This window comes from Nematostella vectensis, chromosome 5, assembly GCF_932526225.1.
Source record: "Nematostella vectensis chromosome 5, jaNemVect1.1, whole genome shotgun sequence".
NCBI lineage: Eukaryota > Metazoa > Cnidaria > Anthozoa > Actiniaria > Edwardsiidae > Nematostella > Nematostella vectensis.
This window is the reverse complement of record NC_064038.1, coordinates 13,830,360-13,848,010: the sequence shown is the minus strand read 5'-3', so window position 1 is coordinate 13,848,010 and position 17,651 is coordinate 13,830,360. Positions and strand designations below refer to the sequence as shown.

Here is a 17,651-nt window from a genome sequence, read left to right as displayed (position 1 = left end):
AAGTCAGCCTCAGAGTCAGTAATCGAGCGAAGCGAGATTAAATCAGCGAGCGAAGCGAGATGAGGTCGACTTTGAGAAAGTCTAAACTAAACCGTGCTGTCTAAATTTATTTTTATCGTGAATCTTGACATAGACAATAAATGAAAAAACCGCGATCCGTGATTACTAACATCGCCGTGATTTGTGAATGACGAAAGATGAACAGCGTGATCTGTGCTCGTTAAAAATAGTGAATCGTGAATTCTGGCTAATGAATGTTCCCGGCTGTCGAACTGAGGATAGTTTATCGTAAAACTCGCAAATTGTGCTGGGACCCCAGCCTCCCCTCCCTGAAGAATAGAGAGCGTAAAAAAAGAAAATACTCAATTTGTTATTAGATTGTGTTGGACGGGAGAAGCTCTTTGAAGCGAGACGGGAGTAATTCGTGTTTTGTCTTTCTAAATTTTTAGCAATCAATAGATAAGATTGACAATTTATGACTTCTCAAATCTCATATTCGTACCTTATGACCAGAAGTATCTTTCCAAATTCTAAAATTCATGTACTTGAAATATTGACGTGATATATCTCATCATTTGGTAAACTTGTTCTATTTTTATTCTTAACCCAAACACTATCTCACGACCTTGGTGCATTCCCTGCATGTCATACCGGCGATCCCAGCGCAAAACCTACTCGTCAGAGATACCCTCGCTCGGCTACGAACTCTGCTAAATCACCCCACCTGCTGTATCCATCTATAGTACCACACAATCAGCAGGGATTTACATCTCTAAATCATTCTTTAAGAACGCGCGGGGAAATACTCAAATGAATTTGAAGCTCAAAATCCCTCAAAAGTTAGCGTACAAATAGAATTTACAACACAGGCAACCCACCATCACTTGTAACGCTTATTTCATCAACCAATCATTAAAAGAAACGACTTCGGATATTTGTACTTTTAGCTTGAGATAAACTCTCAACCCACATTAATTGAGAATCAATTAAATACTCGTTCTTGTCTAGCCGTCCTCGGTTATCGAGTTTAATCAACACAGACTAGAGACTTCTAACACGAGATTCAAGCACCTATGAGAGATCGTTCTTGTATCTTCGCCGCGATCCAACCTTGCTTTTTATTCCTTCCTCTCTCTTGTATCCTTTGTTATTGGATAAGTACAATATCCGGGATGTTCCTAGCCGCCGCAGTGTCAAGCGCCTTCCTAATTTGCGTACATACGTATTAAATTTCTAAAAACAGATCGGGTCCATTAGGTTCATTTGGAGGCCGTGTGTGGTTCGTTAGCGGTGTTCCTTGTGTGTTGTAAAGACGACGGCGAAAAAAAATGGAAGATCACGTCTACAGAATAGCGCTTCTGGGAGACGAAGGAGTCGGCAAAACAGGTGAGAATACAATGTTAGGCTTTTCTCTTTTTCCCAGAAACGCACCCGTGGTTCGTGTGCTATTTCAGAATAAGAAATATCGCTTTCGGCTATGTGTACAGTTGAAAAAAGAGATAATTTCAGGATAACAAAAAGCTCTGGTCGAGTATACGTACAAATAATCATTGTACAGCTCTTGCGATACAAAAAATTAAAATTTAGCTTGACAGGCGATGAAATTTCAGGATATTGCCCAATTGTTTTTACTGCTTAAAAACAAGTGTTCCATCTACAGGCGTTATAGAAGTTATTAATCAAATAACTGAATATGAACGCATTATAAATTTCTGTTAAATCTGTGTTACAAGTAAAATGGAATTCTACCGGCTACAAAGAAACTCCTCACTGAACCAGGCACGTAACGAACTGTGATCATCCTATGACTGGACCTTTGGTACCATCAAGTAATTACAAGTAATCACAAATAAGCACAATAGGTGCTGACGCTCCGACATTACCGTGACACCGTTTTTCAATAAAAAATAGCCATCGGCAATTAGTAAGAGTGGCCTAGATTTGTTGCTCTTATTGGAAAGAAAGATACACGCATTCGTGGTAATAATGGTGACATACGGTCGTCCATATGGCAGTGTAATAAAACGTTTTGAGCGAAGCGCGCTTCGCTCAAATTTTTGTCGCCGCGAAGCTCGGAGCTTCTAGTACCCAGGATATGTAATAAAAGGTTCTCATTAGTCAAAGTGGGGAGAGTGCAGACATATCAAGTCACGAGAAAAAAAAAACAAGCTCGGCAATTTGTTGGCCTTGGAGGAAGATCTCTACTAACCGTAATTTTCTTTTTTAATTTAAAGTGAGCTGTTAGATTAGTTTCCAAAAAACAACCTTTGTATCCATCAATGATAGAAACGCTTTTGACATATCTATTTTTGTATGGGAGAACCATACCTGAATTGAAATATAGAATGAAAATAACATCAATAATGATAAAAATTTACATCTTTGCCATTGATCTAGCCCCGTGTTTTGTTTGATAATATATCCTTCAATTTATGGAACGAAATAAGCGAACGTAAAACACGAATACTATGGATTGCGCTCTGACGGGTAATCCTATCATTTACAAGCGATCCCCAAATATTCTATTCTGGATTGAATACGATAATTGACACGAAAGTGCGTATGGAATTAAGCTTGAGTTTTCAAGAGTCTTCAGCCTTCCATCTCGCCCTATGAAACCCGCTGTCAAGGTTTCTCATTTACTTGAAGCAGTAGGCGAGCGTTGCTTGAACGCTAGATAGCAGGACAAAGAACGAGAGAACCTTAAAGAAAGCAGAAAAGTAGGAGCCATATAATGCTGCACTAGGCAGATGCATTTCTCTTTTTCATTTTTTATTATCATTTTTTTTTCTCCGCGGCGAATATGCCCGTATCCTACACCATGGACCAGGGGTTATTCAGTCTGCTTGTATACCTCATTGTTTCTTTTTCAAAGTTATCTACTACAGTATGTTTTTTTTTTTTAGAAAAAGAACCTGCGCACCCAAAATCGCGAAGCTTTCAGAAGAAAAAAAAAAACGAGACAACCCTTGTCTTGGAAAGGGGGGTTTGGGAGGGGTAAACCAGGGGGGTGGGGTGGGGGATGCTAGGGGTGTGCACACCTATTTGACAGCAATAATAGACAATATTGGCAAATCTCGGCTACGTCAGCATGCTGATATGCAAGCTTCCATTTCTGGGGAGTTATTCGAAAAATGGACCGCGAGTGAAAAACACGGGAATCTTTAAAACATACTATGTATGCTTTAGGGAGCGCACGGAATACTTCCCGATAAATAGCACGTGTTTTAAAAGATTGTTTACAAAACAAACTCTTTCGTGCCTGTGTGTTTCTTCCTAAAAGACCGATCAGAAGTTGTAAACACAATTAAAAGCAGGCAAACAGGCAATTAATCTCTCCCTCATCAGGGCTTATGCCAGTTTCCGCTCAGTTTGATCTTTGAGTTGAACTTAAAAACAAATTTAGCGACGTCAATAAGATGCAATTGTCTCAAAAGCCTCGCGATTTAATGCTTAAGTAGATGGATGTTTTTCAATATCGCGTTACTCAAAAAAACGGAAATGAGAAAAATGTCTCGTGCTACGGGTACTCGCAATATTTGATCACACTTGTTGTTCTGGCTTGGAATGGTTTTTCCATATGTGTAGCGAATGCCAGTTTGCATCAGTTCAGGTTGTTGTTCTCTTTTTTCTTTTCCTCGCTTTAGAAAAAGCGTCAGAATCGCCTTCGAGACCAATAATAACCTAAAAACCAGCAATTAAGAAATGAATGGAAATTGAAAATAGAGAGCATAGAAATTGATAGCGCGCACCGTACACTCGTTGTATCTGTTTGAATTTTTGCTGCTTCTCTTTGAAGAATGTCGATCATCCCACTGTTTTGATATTGTTTATATTTCAATATATAGAGGTCTATTTGCAAGAAATAATATTTGGTTGAAAATATATCGGTTACTTAATAAGCCGACAAAAATCGATGCTTTCCGTGAGACGTTTTGTGTGTCAAACTGTGGCGTTATATTCCCTTCTTTAAAGGGGATGTGCCACAACAAGGCGACGTGGGCCACGCGGTATTAGATAATCCGTTTAATAAATCCTCTTGCATATTATCAATCTCTTTCTAGAAAACATGTTTCTTATAACTTATGTCATCACACCTATAAACTGATAAACGTAATTAAAAAGCTAACAAAACTATACTACTTTTTTTGCAGCTCTTTTGGTGCGATTCCTGTGCCATAGATTTTTGGGCGAGTACGACCCCACTATAGGTAAGCACCAATTATTATTTCAAAATCTTTTGAAATTCTTTAGGACGATTTGACATCTTGACCAGCCTCCTGCTGATAGAATGTACCATACATGAAGTATTCTTCTTGTCTGTTAAACGCCTAGTAGCCGGGGAGGGGATTCTGGAATCTTGACGTCCGATAGAACAAAAGTTTTTTAATTTGGTTATTGAATTATACATGCTATTTGAAACCGTCAATGCAATAAACCTTTAAACTATTAGAATTACCTTATCTCTATATAACAATATTCATCGTAGAAATGGCGAATCTTTATGGTGAATCTAGATTTCGGTTCAATTTATGAAGACTATATCAAAGCTCTCAATTGTCTGCTCCTCATACAATAATCGTTGTGCTTAAAAAAGGATTACGGATAACGGAACTAAAATCCGCCACTCTGTACACATGACTATATATGTACTCTCCAAAATAAACAAGGACGATAATACAGGAAAATTTTCGGACTGCCGGACATTTTTAAGGACCCTTTCAATCTGCCGGACGTTTAGTCACTGCATTCATATTACTGTCTCGCTTCTAGAACCCTTTTTTCAACTCAACCGTTTATCGATTTCTTTCTTGTTTTCCGATATTATACATATCTAATTGTAGTCCTCACATTTGACTTTTATTTCTTTATGTAATCTGGCAGAGGATAAATATCGCAAAAGCATTAACATTGATGACGTCACTGTTACCTTGGAAATACTTGACACAGCATCCCGGGTAAGGTAACCCACGTCCAGCCGGGCCGGGAAATCAATTTGATTCAAACGTAGCAGCATCAAATTGTCACATTCCTTATGTTTGATTTTGCTCATTTTCAGTTTATATGTGTTATATGTTGGATTATTATATCCCTCTAGCCTCCTCCGCAAGCATCGCTTTGCCCAGAGAGCAGCAGTAAAAAACACAGGCCCTCGGTATTCCTGTGGCGAGAGCGGTCTCTCTTTCCTCTTTTGGCATTGTCCCATCCCCCCTTAACAAAGGAATTTGTCGACCACTGAAAACTCGCGAGGTTCACAGATTCAGTCTGGGTTTCTAATGTTTAGAGACGCCTACGGAGGAGGCTAATATTCCTCCTCCTCCTCATTATCATTATAATAATAATTATTATTATTATTACTATTACTATAACCATTACTATTGTTATTATTATTATTATATTTCTAGGGACAAAACAGCTGCAAGTTGCGTGATCAATTCGTTCGAGAAGGCGACGGATTTATAGTGGTTTATTCCACAGCAGACAGGAGTACATTCGCTAACCTGCACCGCTACAGAGACATGATGAAACTATCACGTGACACCAATCTTCCCTCTAACCGCACACGTGACACAAGACCTGACTCGTGCCCAGGCTTAAACGAGCAGACACATGATGGATTATCAAAAGACGCAATATCTGTACTTGTTATTGGTAATAAATCCGATCTGATTGGCGAGCGTGATGTCACGAGGGACGAGGGGCAGCGATTGGCTGAGACCTATGGATGGTTATTTGCCGAGGCGTCGGCTTTAGAGTACGAGGCTGCCGACGCTTGCATCGCCGACCTGGTACGAGATATGATGGCGAAGAGATCGATGCGAAACCACAGGCATTCCGTGCCTTCTCAACCCGTCAGCATCGCCAAGGGAGAATCCAAGCACGCATGGAAGAGAAGAAGACATTCGCTGATCAACCTGTTTAGCTCCCGCGGGCGCAACACATTAAGACGAGGGTCATGTGATGCCTCTCAGCTGCCAATCAGTGAAGATGGACATACTGGGAACTAATAAAACTGGACTATCTTCAAAATATTGAAAGTTGTGACCGTTTCAGTACATGATTTAGCAAACATATTTATTTTTACTTACATGTTATCTTATATACGCAGGGGCTAGTCTAAAGAAAAACGCAGGGTGGGGGCCAGAGAAGTGATTCACTGAGCACGGTCAAATCAGCATTAACACTGGTAATAGGCCACTAGTTCCATCATTTTCTATAGAAATGCACAAAAATTAAAAATCTTCCAACTACCAACAAAGGGGTCAACCGGAGGCTTATTCATCTCGTCACATGACCAGGGTGGGGTCCGGACCCTCCCCCCCCCTCCCCCTGTGGACACGTGCCTAGGACAAGGCTGCATGGTGTTAATATTGATGGTTTACCTCGCAGAAGGCGCGACTAAATCCATCCATGATTTAATTGAAAACACATATGAATGTAGGCAAGAGACCATGATCATGGTCTCTTGATGTAGGCCATTCCAGCTATAAGCTTGCGCGCGCATTACAATAGAAACCTACGAAACGCGCGCTGCATGACGGTATTTGAGGTAGGTTCCAGGTCGAGTGCGCGCGCATGCTGGAATAGCCTATTCGCAATGAACATCGAATATACAAAAAATAGGCACAGGAATCGATATAAGTTAAAAGTTTTATCAAAATTACGGCTTTTACCATGGTAAATCAGTAGCGGATCCAGGGGGAGGGTTTAGGGGGGTTTAACCCACCCCCTTTGGGCTGTCAGAAAGCCATGTGTAACAAAAAAACACCCTTTAGGCCGTTATCGAACCAGGCTCGACCCAGGCTCATGGATTAGAAAACTTATAATAACTATGTATGGTTATACATTAAATTTTACTGTATTGGCTACCGAGTGACTGAATAACTCAGGAGAAAGAGAATTACTTTTTGCTTGCGAAAACTTAGGATCTTATGCATTTTAATCTTATGTTTTATAAAGTTGACTTCGAATAAGAGGGAAAATGAACAAAATACCAATCAAACTTCTATTTAATCTAGCGAAACCAAAACTGTCACGAGTTATTATCGATTGGCGAACGACTGAAGTTCGATTCAGAAATCCTGCCTCGTACCAGGCGCTTACTAGCGTGACCCTGCCTCGTACCCAGGCGCTTACTTGCGTGACCCTGCCTCGTAGCCAGGCGCTTACTAGCGTGACCCTGCCTCGTACCCAGGCGCTTACTTGCGTGACCCTGCCTCGTACCCAGGCGCTTACTTGCGTGACCCTGCCTCGTACCCAGGCGCTTACTAGCGTGACCGGACTAAGCTACTAGCTAAACCTTCTCATGACTTACGCTCATTAGTATATTTCTCACTTGTTTTTACTGACTTGAGACGCATGGGTATGAGGCAGTCAGAAATCACTAAAACTCAAGCACACAGCCTAAAAATCTAGGTTTGTTGAGTGGTTTCCAATTTATTTCCTTGTTATGATAATTATTTTATCTTGTTTGGTGATTCTTAGGTTCTTTGTTCTTAGACAAGCCAAAACTGCCAGATAAATACGCTAATTGCATTATAATAAAGGCTATAATTACAATCAATTCCAATAATGTAACCAGTAACAAGTGTAACCAGTTTTATTCTCCATCTTTCTTGTCGATGTTACCCATCTCTTCGGCCGCGTTTGATTTGGTGAGTGTACCGTCGCCATCGAATTTCTTGTTCTTGCTAAAGTGATAGGATAGGTAGTAGCAGAGAAGAGAGAGGACTGCGTAAAGAAAGCCTGAATTAATGATATCCGCAAACAAAATACTTAGTAATTTGTCACACAAAACAAGTCCTGGAGTCACGCGGATAGGCGATTTATACTCCTTTGCAGCAGCTCGTGCCGAAGTCACACAACGCTTCCGGCGGCTTCCGCTTCCGCTTCCAACCGACACACACGGGTGAGTAATTCTTATTAATAAGCCAATAAACATACCGCATTTTAGCGTTGCGTGACTACGACACGAGCGGCTGCTAAGGAGATTGACTAGCGGTAGTCTTTTAAAAGAAATCCCTCGGCGCACCACGCGTTGATCGTGGTGGCGGTGGCGATGGCGATGGCGGTGGCGATGGACAGTTGAGTAAGTACTCAGCTGCTTTGTCTCCTATTATCTTTGTTCTACAAAGGAGATCTTTTGTCTCTATTCTTCTCGTTCTTTGTGTCGAGGTGCGGATATTGTTCATTTAACCAATCAAATTGCAGCTTGTAAGAGCTGCGTACTGACCCGGACAGTTTGGTCGCTCACTTAGCAAAACAGTCACATCCAATATTAACCGCTCCCATAACTGAACACATAGCTGAAAAACACTGCTGAATGTATACTACTTACGATGAGTCGGCAACCCATACGCTGTTATGATATAACCCAGCTTGTCGTAGTCGTAGTTGAGGCAGTTCGCCGGCTTGTCGCACTTGGTTTTCCACAGGGTGCACGTGTGGTCGATAATCGTGCCGATAATGACCGGGCCGGGCAACGCCCCTATTGTCCGCATGAACACGAATTGTAGGCCAAGGCCGTAGGCACGGTAAGTGTCCGGGACGGACCTGTGGAATGTTACAGCAAACAGAACATGTCAAGGCAAAACAGGAAACGCTGTGTTTAGCGCACAGCTTCAAACAGTTACCCCCTTTTAATAGGAGCATTACAAGGGAACTTTACAGTAGACTCAACCGAGAAATTTTATCAAACTGGCAAAATAGAGGAAAATTTGAAGAACAACTTGGCTACGCGAAGCTAGCCTGTGTAGCCGGCGGTTTTGCTTTTCTGAGAAGTTTATATATATATATTTTTTTATGTTTTTACAGCGAATAGGCGAAATCGTTCGTGGTTTGTTTTGCTAGTTTTTCATGGCCGCGAAATAGAAGTCAGCGTCGCTCGGGGGCATCCCTAACACTTGCCCCAGCTCTCTTGCGCGAGATATATAAAAACTAGCAAAACAAGGCACAAAAAACCGCTCCGAAGCCCGAGAAAATTGCCAGCTACACAGGCTAACTTAAACAGAGAAATGCTTAGAGACTGTGCATCTTAGGGTGGCTTAAACGTATAACATAACACATGAAATTAAACAAGCTCTAGTACACAGATAATACGAGCTATTTGAGCTCGAGTTTGTTGTGCTCTTCTGAACTTTATTGTGATAGCCTACATTCCAATACTCTTATTTATCTATCTTTTACCTTAGAGAGACAATCTTGCTCGGAATGCCGTTCATGAATCCAAAGACAATTGTCAGAAAAGATCCTATGGAGAAGAAGACTAGGTACTTGAGCGAGCAGGCTTCTTGGTATATCCCGGGCTTCAGATGCGAGGTGGCGTTTGGGTGCGGTCCAGTTGCGTTTATCATGGGTGGGGTACACGCGCAGCCAGTATAACCCTCCTAAGAAGAGAATGAAAGGTTAAAATCACCTTGTTCCACTCCGTACCCAACTTATACTCAATTTACGACAAGTGTACCGGGCTTGAAGGGGTTGCCGACATCGGGAATGTGGAGTCTCCAAAATCCAGGCAGTTTAACCAGTGTAAAATGATATTTAACTTTATTGTTGAGATCACCTCACTTGATGATAAAAACTAAATAAAAATACAACAGAGACTACTACTGAAATTACTAAGATAAAAAAATAAGCTAAATAAAAGATTGTAAATTACGTCTCATGTGTCTCCTAAAGATCTGATTAAATATAAATTGAATTCCTTTAAAACTCCGATCTGCTCCAAACTCCGTGCTAACGAAAAGCGCTCATGTAACTATAAATGCCTTGTAACTAAAGACCTTGTAACTGCTATTTATAAATCAAAGTTAATCATTGAAAGAATATAATCTAAAAACAAAAGAAGACAACCGTCCTTTCTGTAGGTTAGTCTATTTACACGTCCGTGACAACAAGGCTAAAAGCAAAACATCCGCGTGAAAAAAAGATGACAAATCCCGGCCTGTCAAAGCCTCGCTTTCGCACTCAAATTCAACAGGAACCCCATCAGCTTAAAAACCATAGTATTGCTGCAGCCATCAAACGCTATTATCTCACAAATCATTACCACTGAAACCATTTATTACTAGTCTAAATCAACAGCAATGATAAAAGCAGCAAGAACATCCGCATAACCATCCAAGTATTTTTTTAGTTCTTTCTAGATCTTTCCGCCTCCTTTTCACCTTCGTTCGTTTCTGCGGCGGGCAGCCAGCGTAACACGGAGAATAGAATGTTGTCTTTTCCCCACTCTTGACGGGACTAAATTGCGCCTTCGAACACAGGCAGCCCGCGTTGCAGGCGTTGTCTATGGTTATAGAGCTGACAGAGCTGAAAAAAAAAAATCGCAGATAATTTTAAAAAGAGGAACAACAATACAGGGACGTCCTCGACATCCACGCCCAGTCACTATTGATAAAGGGCACGTCATGCCTACTCACCTATTGATATAGGGCACGTCATGCCTACTCACTTATTGATATAGGGCACGTAAAGCCTACTCACCTATTGATATAGGGCACGTCAAGCCTACTCACTTATTGATATTGGGCACGTCAAGCCTACTCACCTATTGATATAGGGCACGTCATGCCTACTCACCTATTGATATCGGGCACTTTATGCCTTCTCGCATACTGATATAGGGCACGTAAAGCCTACTCACTTATTGATATAGGGCACGTAAAGCCTACTCACTTATTGATATAGGGCACGTCAAGCCTACTCACCTATTGATATCGGGCACTTTATGCCTTCTCGCATACTGATATAGGGCACGTAAAGCCTACTCACTTATTGATAAAGGGCACGTCATGCCTACTCACCTATTGATATAGGGCACGTCAAGCCTACTCACCTATTGATATAGGGCACGTCAAGCCTACTCACCTATTGATATAGGGCACGTCAAGCCTACTCACCTATTGATATAGGGCACGTCAAGCCTACTCACCTATTGATATAGGGCACGTCAAGCCTACTCACTTATTGATATAGTGCACGTCAAGCCTACTCACTTATTGATATAGGGCACGTAAACCCTACTCACCTATTAATATAGGGCACGTAAAGCCTACTCACTTATTGATATAGGGCACGTCAAGCCTACTCACCTATTGATATAGTGCACGTCATACCTACTCACCTATTGATATAGGGCACGTAAAGCCTACTCACCTATTGATATAGGGCACGTCAAGCCTACTCACCTATTGATATTGGGCACGTAAAGCCTACTCACTTATTGATATAGGGCACGTCAAGCCTACTCACTTATTGATATAGGGCACGTCAAGCCTACTCACCTATTGATATAGGGCACGTCAAGCCTACTCACCTATTGATATAGTGCACGTCAAGCCTACTCACTTATTGATATAGGGCACGTCAAGCCTACTCACTTATTGATATAGGGCACGTCATACCTACTCACCTATTGATATTGGGCACGTAAAGCCTACTCACCTATTGATATAGTGCACGTCAAGCCTACTCACTTATTGATATAGGGCACGTAAAGCCTACTCACCTATTGATATAGGGCACGTCAAGCCTACCCACCTATTGATATCGGGCACTTTATGCCTTCTCGCATATTGATATAGGGCACGTAAAGCCTACTCACTTATTGATATAGGGCACGTCAAGCCTACTCACCTATTGATATTGGGCACGTAAAGCCTACTCACTTATTGAGATAGGGCACGTAAAGCCTACTCACCTATTGATATAGGGCACGTCAAGCCTACTCACTTATTGATATAGGGCACGTAAAGCCTACTCACCTATTGATATAGGGCACGTAAAGCCTACTCACTTATTGATATAGGGCACGTCAAGCCTACTCACCTATTGATATAGGGCACGTCAAGCCTACCCACCTATTGATATCGGGCACTTTATGCCTTCTCGCATATTGATATAGGGCACGTCAAGCCTACTCACTTATTGATATAGGGCACGTCAAGCCTACTCACCTATTGATATTGGGCACTTTATGCCTTCTCGCATATTGATATAGGGCACGTAAAGCCTACTCACTTATTGATATAGGGCACGTCAAGCCTACTCACTTATTGATATAGGGCACGTCAAGCCTACCCACCTATTGATATAGGGCACGTCAAGCCTTCTCGCATACTGTTATAGGGCACGTCAAGCCTACTCACTTATTGATATAGGGCACGTCAAGCCTACTCACTTATTGATATAGGGCACGTCAAGCCTACTCACCTATTGATATAGGGCACGTCAAGCCTACTCACCTATTGATATAGGGCACGTAAAGCCTACTCACTTATTGATATAGGGCACGTCAAGCCTACTCACCTATTGATATAGGGCACGTCAAGCCTACCCACCTATTGATATAGGGCACGTCAAGCCTACTCACCTATTGATATAGGGCACGTCAAGCCTACTCACTTATTGATATAGGGCACGTCATGCCTACTCACTTATTGATATAGGGCACGTCAAGCCTACTCACTTATTGATATAGGGCACGTCAAGCCTACTCACTTATTGATATAGGGCATGTCAAGCCTACTCACCTATTGATATAGGGCATGTCAAGCCTACTCACCTATTGATATAGGGCACGTCAAGCCTACTCACCTATTGATATAGGGCACGTAAAGCCTACTCACCTATTGATATAGGGCACGTCCACTCCTACGTAGTTAGAGTACTGACATCCGGGGACGAGAAAGACGAGCGAGCCCCACACTCCGATAATCTGCAGCACGGCTGTGAGCTTGGCTGCCCGCGTACAAGAACGACGAACACGGAAGCGTTTGACCAGGTAGCTACCTATACGTAAGAACACCTCGTTTACGGATAATCAATTGATTAGTAGCAATACAATTATATCGACCTTATTATCATAAACAATAAATGAGGGACCGCTTGACGCGCGCAATTAGACAGTCATAGTCAACTTATAGTAACAAGGTCTGTAGTATTCACGTGATAAGAGGGATGACAACATGTACAATTCACAATAAACCGGCTGTCACTCATGAACATTATATACACGAAGACATCCAACACGTGAACATGTGACCTTGATGATTTTGCAAGCAGAATTGGCAATCGTCTAATTAAACACGTTATCGAGATGTAAACCTTGTTATTGCAACCAAAACGGACCGTGACTTGACTAGACAAGACATCAAGTGAAGCTGTGAACCTTGTTATTGCCAACAGAACGGACCGTGACTTGACTAGACAAGACATCAAATGAAGATGTGAACCTCGTTATTAAGAACGGCCCACTCACCCGAGAAAAGCCCAAGAGCACATGCCGGTATGAGGATGAAGGCGAGAGCAACACCAGCCACCAGTGCGCTTGCGCCGTAACGCCCCGTGACGAACTTGAAGATGAAAGGAAATATCCCAAACCCGACCAAGGTACTGAAAGACGAATTATAACTAATTGATCAACACTAATTGATCAACTAAAATTATCATATGATATTAAGGGAAACGTTCCGAGTCCAGTTGATGTGCTAAAAAAAACCTTGCACCTTGCATTATTGAATCAGGTAATTTGAGGGAGTAATCCATATGGGCCTAACCGCCATGCCAACACAATATGCACTACAAATGGCTATTCTAGCCAAGGGGCTTTTTTGTGTTATTTCAATGCTTTTAGGGAGGAAATACTGCTAGCAGAATTTGTAGTCAAGAAGAAGAAAAGTGAAAACACAATATGCACCACAATTCGCACCACAAATGTCTATTTTAGCCAAGAAGATTTTTTTTAGTGTTATTGCAATGCTTCTAGGGGGGCAAAGCTAGCCGAATTTGTAGTTTGAAAGCATTTTGTGGTATAATTTTCCTGCTAACAAAGGCCTCTTTTCTTTGTCCGCGAGGAACGCCAGCCCAGCGATATACAAAGGAAAGAGGCCTCAGCTAGCAGGGAATGCTATAATATATTTTGCGTAGAATTCTTCAATCGAGTTGTGAATTAGTAAGTACGCTAAAAACAGTCAACGGTCGATTTCTTGGGCTTAGTGGGAATGTTTGTCTTTAGGGTGGGGCGTCTTGTAGTTGACAGACTGGGAAATAACGTGATTATTTGAGACTCTGGAATTTTTTAGTCTGCGTAGCGGCTCAAACGAAGGGACGTACGCAGGCAAGGATTTTTTCTCGATTTTCTTGTGATGAATTGTCATTGTTCGAAAATAAATACCGTAAATGATGAGTACAAATAAAGAAAACGTTTATAACCACATAAAAATTGAAAACAAACGGCGAATGAGATGAATTAGCCACGTTTACGGTACCTGAAAGTGATCCCCATATTCTGAAACATGTATGTCCCATTGGTAAGCAGTTCCTTGGTAGCGGGTAGGATGTCCTTGATACCCCCTGTAAGGGTCCTATCATCGGTCTCCCCGCACTCCTTCATCTCCTTGCGAACGGCGTTTGCGCCGGGCAGGCGACGGGGGAAGCCCAGCATGACCACGCCCAGCAAGATAATCATCAGTCCGCAAGAGGCTGGGCCTAGCCACCAGGCCCCTATCCACATAGGATGCGCAGGCGTCAACTTGATATCCGGGGGCTGGGGAGAGTTTAGATTTTTAGTTGTCTAGCTGAAACGTCAGGTATAACAGTAAGCAAATAATATGTAAGTAAACAATGCTATTCATTCACGCAGAAACAAAACAATGAACGCTTGCATATAGTAAACGCCCGCGTACAAGAACCTAGACATGAAGAACCTTCAGACTGAAATGTTAAGCACCCTCTTTTTATAAGAACTTAAACAGCCTGGGTTCCTAGAAAGCAGATCAACGCTTACGATACCCAGGGATAAAAACTTTTTTTGTCCAATCAAAAGTCAAGATAGCCGTATTTATCCCTGGGTTAGAGCTAACCTGCTTTTTAGGAACCGGGCCCTGGTGGGTAAGAAGTTTTTATTTGAAAGATCTCTCATATGTTAAGTATGAAAATTCTGGAGATAGCTTATGTGAAAACTATAAAACATAACATGAGAAGACACTTTTAATAGAACATATATGTTGGCTTAATGTTACGTTCAACATTGACTGCTATTGTTAAACTCAGCAAACATTCTGACAAGCGACTGTTATTGTTCGGTGTACAAAAAAAAAAACAAAAAAACAAAAAACCGAGAACCTATTTAACAGCCTGATTTGTCCAAAGGTACCCTGATCGATAAGAACTTATTCAGCCTGATCTTGGAAATTCTAGATTCTTATACGTGGGTGTATACTGCAAATGAGTGCACATCACGACTGTCAAGAAATGGGAATTGGATCTTTCGTCTGGTTCGAGGGAGGGAGATCCCATACTTTAACATTAAAACCCATAACAAAGTAGAAATATGCCCTTACTGGGCTGATATCGACATAAACCGTCAAAAACTGTCCCCCGATGATCGAGCCGATCCCAGGCCCCATGAATCCTGCCAAGTAGAAAACGGCCAAGTAGGCGCCCACAGAGATGGAGGGAACGTTCTCGTCCAGGTAGGCGGGGCCGAGCGTGTGAAGGGGCGTGGTTCCAGCCCCGGACATGAGTTGTGAGATGATGAAGAGTGCATAGTACAGCATTGGCACGTTCTCCGTGGCGGTTCCGCAGTCTGGATCTTTGTAAGCTGACAATGAAGTGTTGCGCAGACAAAACGGTGTACCTCCCTGTTTAGCTGTAAATGAAGGGACAAAAAGTTATTAGACGAAGTAAAATTACCAAGATGTCATATTTTTGGTGAAATGATTCCCCATGACATTATGACATGGTGGTATTGATAATATTCAGAGTGATGATGTGATGATGTTGATTGTGATGACGATGGTGGTAGTGGTCATGGTTTTGATGTTGCTGCAGCTAAGATTAAAGATGGCGATTGCGGCCGACCATTTTTGTTATGGGTAAGCTGAAGACTGCTGTCGATTGTAGACATACAGCGGCGTAGCCAGGAATTTTAACAGGAGGGGGCCCAAAAGGGACTTTCAAAGCATTTTATCCTGTATTTTAGATAATGTCCCATACATTTACTGTATTTTTGGCTGCTAAAAGTGGGGCCTGGGCCCTCTTGGCCACCCCCTGGCTACGACCCTGATATTTATAGTTTAAAATCTAACTTACCCCATGTAAGGTCGTGCTTTGGTGATACAAAATGTGGTGGCCCTCTAGGCCACCCCCCTGGCTACGACTCTGATATTTATAGTTTAAAATCTAACTCACCCCCTGTAGGGTCGTGCTTTGGTGATACAAAATGTGGAAGTGCATAAACCAAAGCTCCCAGACCCGTCAAGATAGCTCCACCTCCCAACCACTTGGTCTTGTGACCATAGCTGCCAAAGAAGCTGACGAAAATCACCAGCGTCAATGCTGTGATGTCATTGGATGACGCAATGAATCCCGTCTCCTTGGAGGTCATTGAGAATTGTTTCTCCAGGGATGGAAAGGACATGTTGATGAATGTATTGACGGCCATTCCTGAAAAAGACAAAACACTGCGCGTATAAGTAAAAGCCAAGAATCTTTTCAAGATAAACGCAAAAAAATATGATAACATCCACCAGTTATACTGAAGCGGAGGACAATCAAGCAACGGAGCGAGGCTCCTAATAAAACGCCCCGTCCAAGTTACAAACCTTGGAGGAAACCGAAGAGACAGAGGACGAATAAAAACCATTTTGGAGAGTTAAGGAACTGAAGCCACCAAGGTCTGAAGCTCCGCCATCCCCACAGCAGATCGCGACTATTGCAAACAATCTCCACATCAGATGAGTACACTGTGGGGGACCCGTTCTCGCCATCTTCGTGCTTGTTTAGGGAGAGAAGGGAAGGGTCCTCCATTGCCACCAGGTTTGCGGTACTGCTAGCTTTGTGCACCGGTTGAGACATATTGTGAATGAATCTATATGGAGGGAAAACAAGAGCGTCTTGACAGAGAATGTATTGAGCTACCTTCATTTCAAGACATACAGGAGAGCCGGCTCACAGGCTAACACTAACGAAGCGTTAATAACAACACGGCAGTCAATATCAGCTGGGATCGGTACTACCGATTGGTTTTCGACCTTGTTTGATGTTCACGTGAAACTAGAAATGGCAGACTTTTTGGGGATAAGTTGTTTAAAGGGTCGTAGTCATTTTACCGCGAATAACAGATGACTAGTGTTTTATTTCACGAGATTATTACACTGCCCACACGAAATAAAATGTTGTTGCATTGCATTGTATAATTGCATTGTGTTTGGTGAACCCAGTCGCCAAACTGGCAAGCTGTTGTGTAATGCCTAGCAGCATGTGGCAAGGTGTGACAAAAAGCCAAGTATAATTCTCCATTGCACAAAGAAACATGCAATCCTTTATAATCTACCTGAGTATTTTTGTTCAAGACGATGTTTGTGTCATTTCGCAGGATGTAAATAAACGCTCTGCATGCATTCCAAGCCGTCTCTTCCTGGTACGAAGGGTGCTTACCCGGGACTGCTACGTGACCGGGGGAATTGATAGGCTATTATTACCTTATATTCACCAAGTATTGAGCTTAGGAGATCTTGTTGATACAGCAGATATAAACAACGAGGGCAGCTTCTTCCAAAGATCAAGTCGATACGGCTCGTTTGTTCTTTCGGGTCAATTGAGTTTGGCGATGTGTGTGACGGGTATTTGAATGCTAATCGAGGTAG

The 17,651-nt window shown here is 42.2% G+C and overlaps 2 protein-coding genes across 4 annotated transcripts; one reads left to right on the top strand and one right to left on the bottom strand.

The window, feature by feature from the left end:
• The first annotated feature begins 949 nt into the window (after window positions 1-949).
• Window positions 950-6,255, top strand: LOC5513965 (ras-like protein 1). The gene is made up of 4 exons (XM_032383521.2): window positions 950-1,386; window positions 4,155-4,211; window positions 4,885-4,958; window positions 5,406-6,255. Exons 1-4 carry the CDS (start codon window positions 1,329-1,331, stop codon window positions 6,006-6,008), a joined length of 792 nt encoding a protein of 263 aa, XP_032239412.2. The 5' UTR covers window positions 950-1,328; the 3' UTR covers window positions 6,009-6,255.
• A 737-nt stretch (window positions 6,256-6,992) lies between these two features.
• Window positions 6,993-17,645, bottom strand: LOC5514002 (solute carrier organic anion transporter family member 4A1). 3 transcript variants are annotated; one of them, XM_048727490.1, is made up of 11 exons: window positions 17,487-17,645; window positions 16,608-16,873; window positions 16,195-16,449; window positions 15,345-15,652; window positions 14,271-14,548; window positions 13,262-13,395; window positions 12,630-12,792; window positions 10,167-10,311; window positions 9,187-9,386; window positions 8,339-8,553; window positions 6,993-7,731 (listed from the first exon to the last, which is right to left on the bottom strand). In XM_048727490.1, exons 2-11 carry the CDS (start codon window positions 16,858-16,860, stop codon window positions 7,601-7,603), a joined length of 2,082 nt encoding a protein of 693 aa, XP_048583447.1. In that variant the 5' UTR covers window positions 16,861-16,873; window positions 17,487-17,645; the 3' UTR covers window positions 6,993-7,600. The 3 variants fall into 3 exon arrangements, with proteins under 3 accessions (XP_048583447.1, XP_048583448.1, XP_048583446.1); XM_048727491.1 differs by having other exon boundaries at window positions 17,339-17,641; XM_048727489.1 differs by lacking the exon at window positions 17,487-17,645 and having other exon boundaries at window positions 16,608-17,323.
• Between the last annotated feature and the right edge of the window lie 6 nt (window positions 17,646-17,651).

Bases quoted from the DNA above. Each gene is read 5' to 3' on its own strand.
- LOC5513965 (XM_032383521.2), top strand. From the start codon at position 1,329: ATGGAAGATCACGTCTACAGAATAGCGCTTCTGGGAGACGAAGGAGTC. The intron at 1,387-4,154 runs GTGAGAATACAA...CTTTTTTTGCAG, and splicing joins CGAAGGAGTCGGCAAAACAG to CTCTTTTGGTGCGATTCCTG. The intron at 4,212-4,884 runs GTAAGCACCAAT...GTAATCTGGCAG, and splicing joins CGAGTACGACCCCACTATAG to AGGATAAATATCGCAAAAGC.
- LOC5514002 (XM_048727489.1), bottom strand. From the start codon at position 16,929: ATGAAGGTAGCTCAATACATTCTCTGTCAAGACGCTCTTGTTTTCCCT. The intron at 14,549-15,344 runs GTAAGGGCATAT...AACTCTCCCCAG, and splicing joins TTTATGTCGATATCAGCCCA to CCCCCGGATATCAAGTTGAC. The intron at 10,312-12,629 runs GTGAGTAGGCTT...TTTTTTTTTCAG, and splicing joins GACGTGCCCTATATCAATAG to CTCTGTCAGCTCTATAACCA.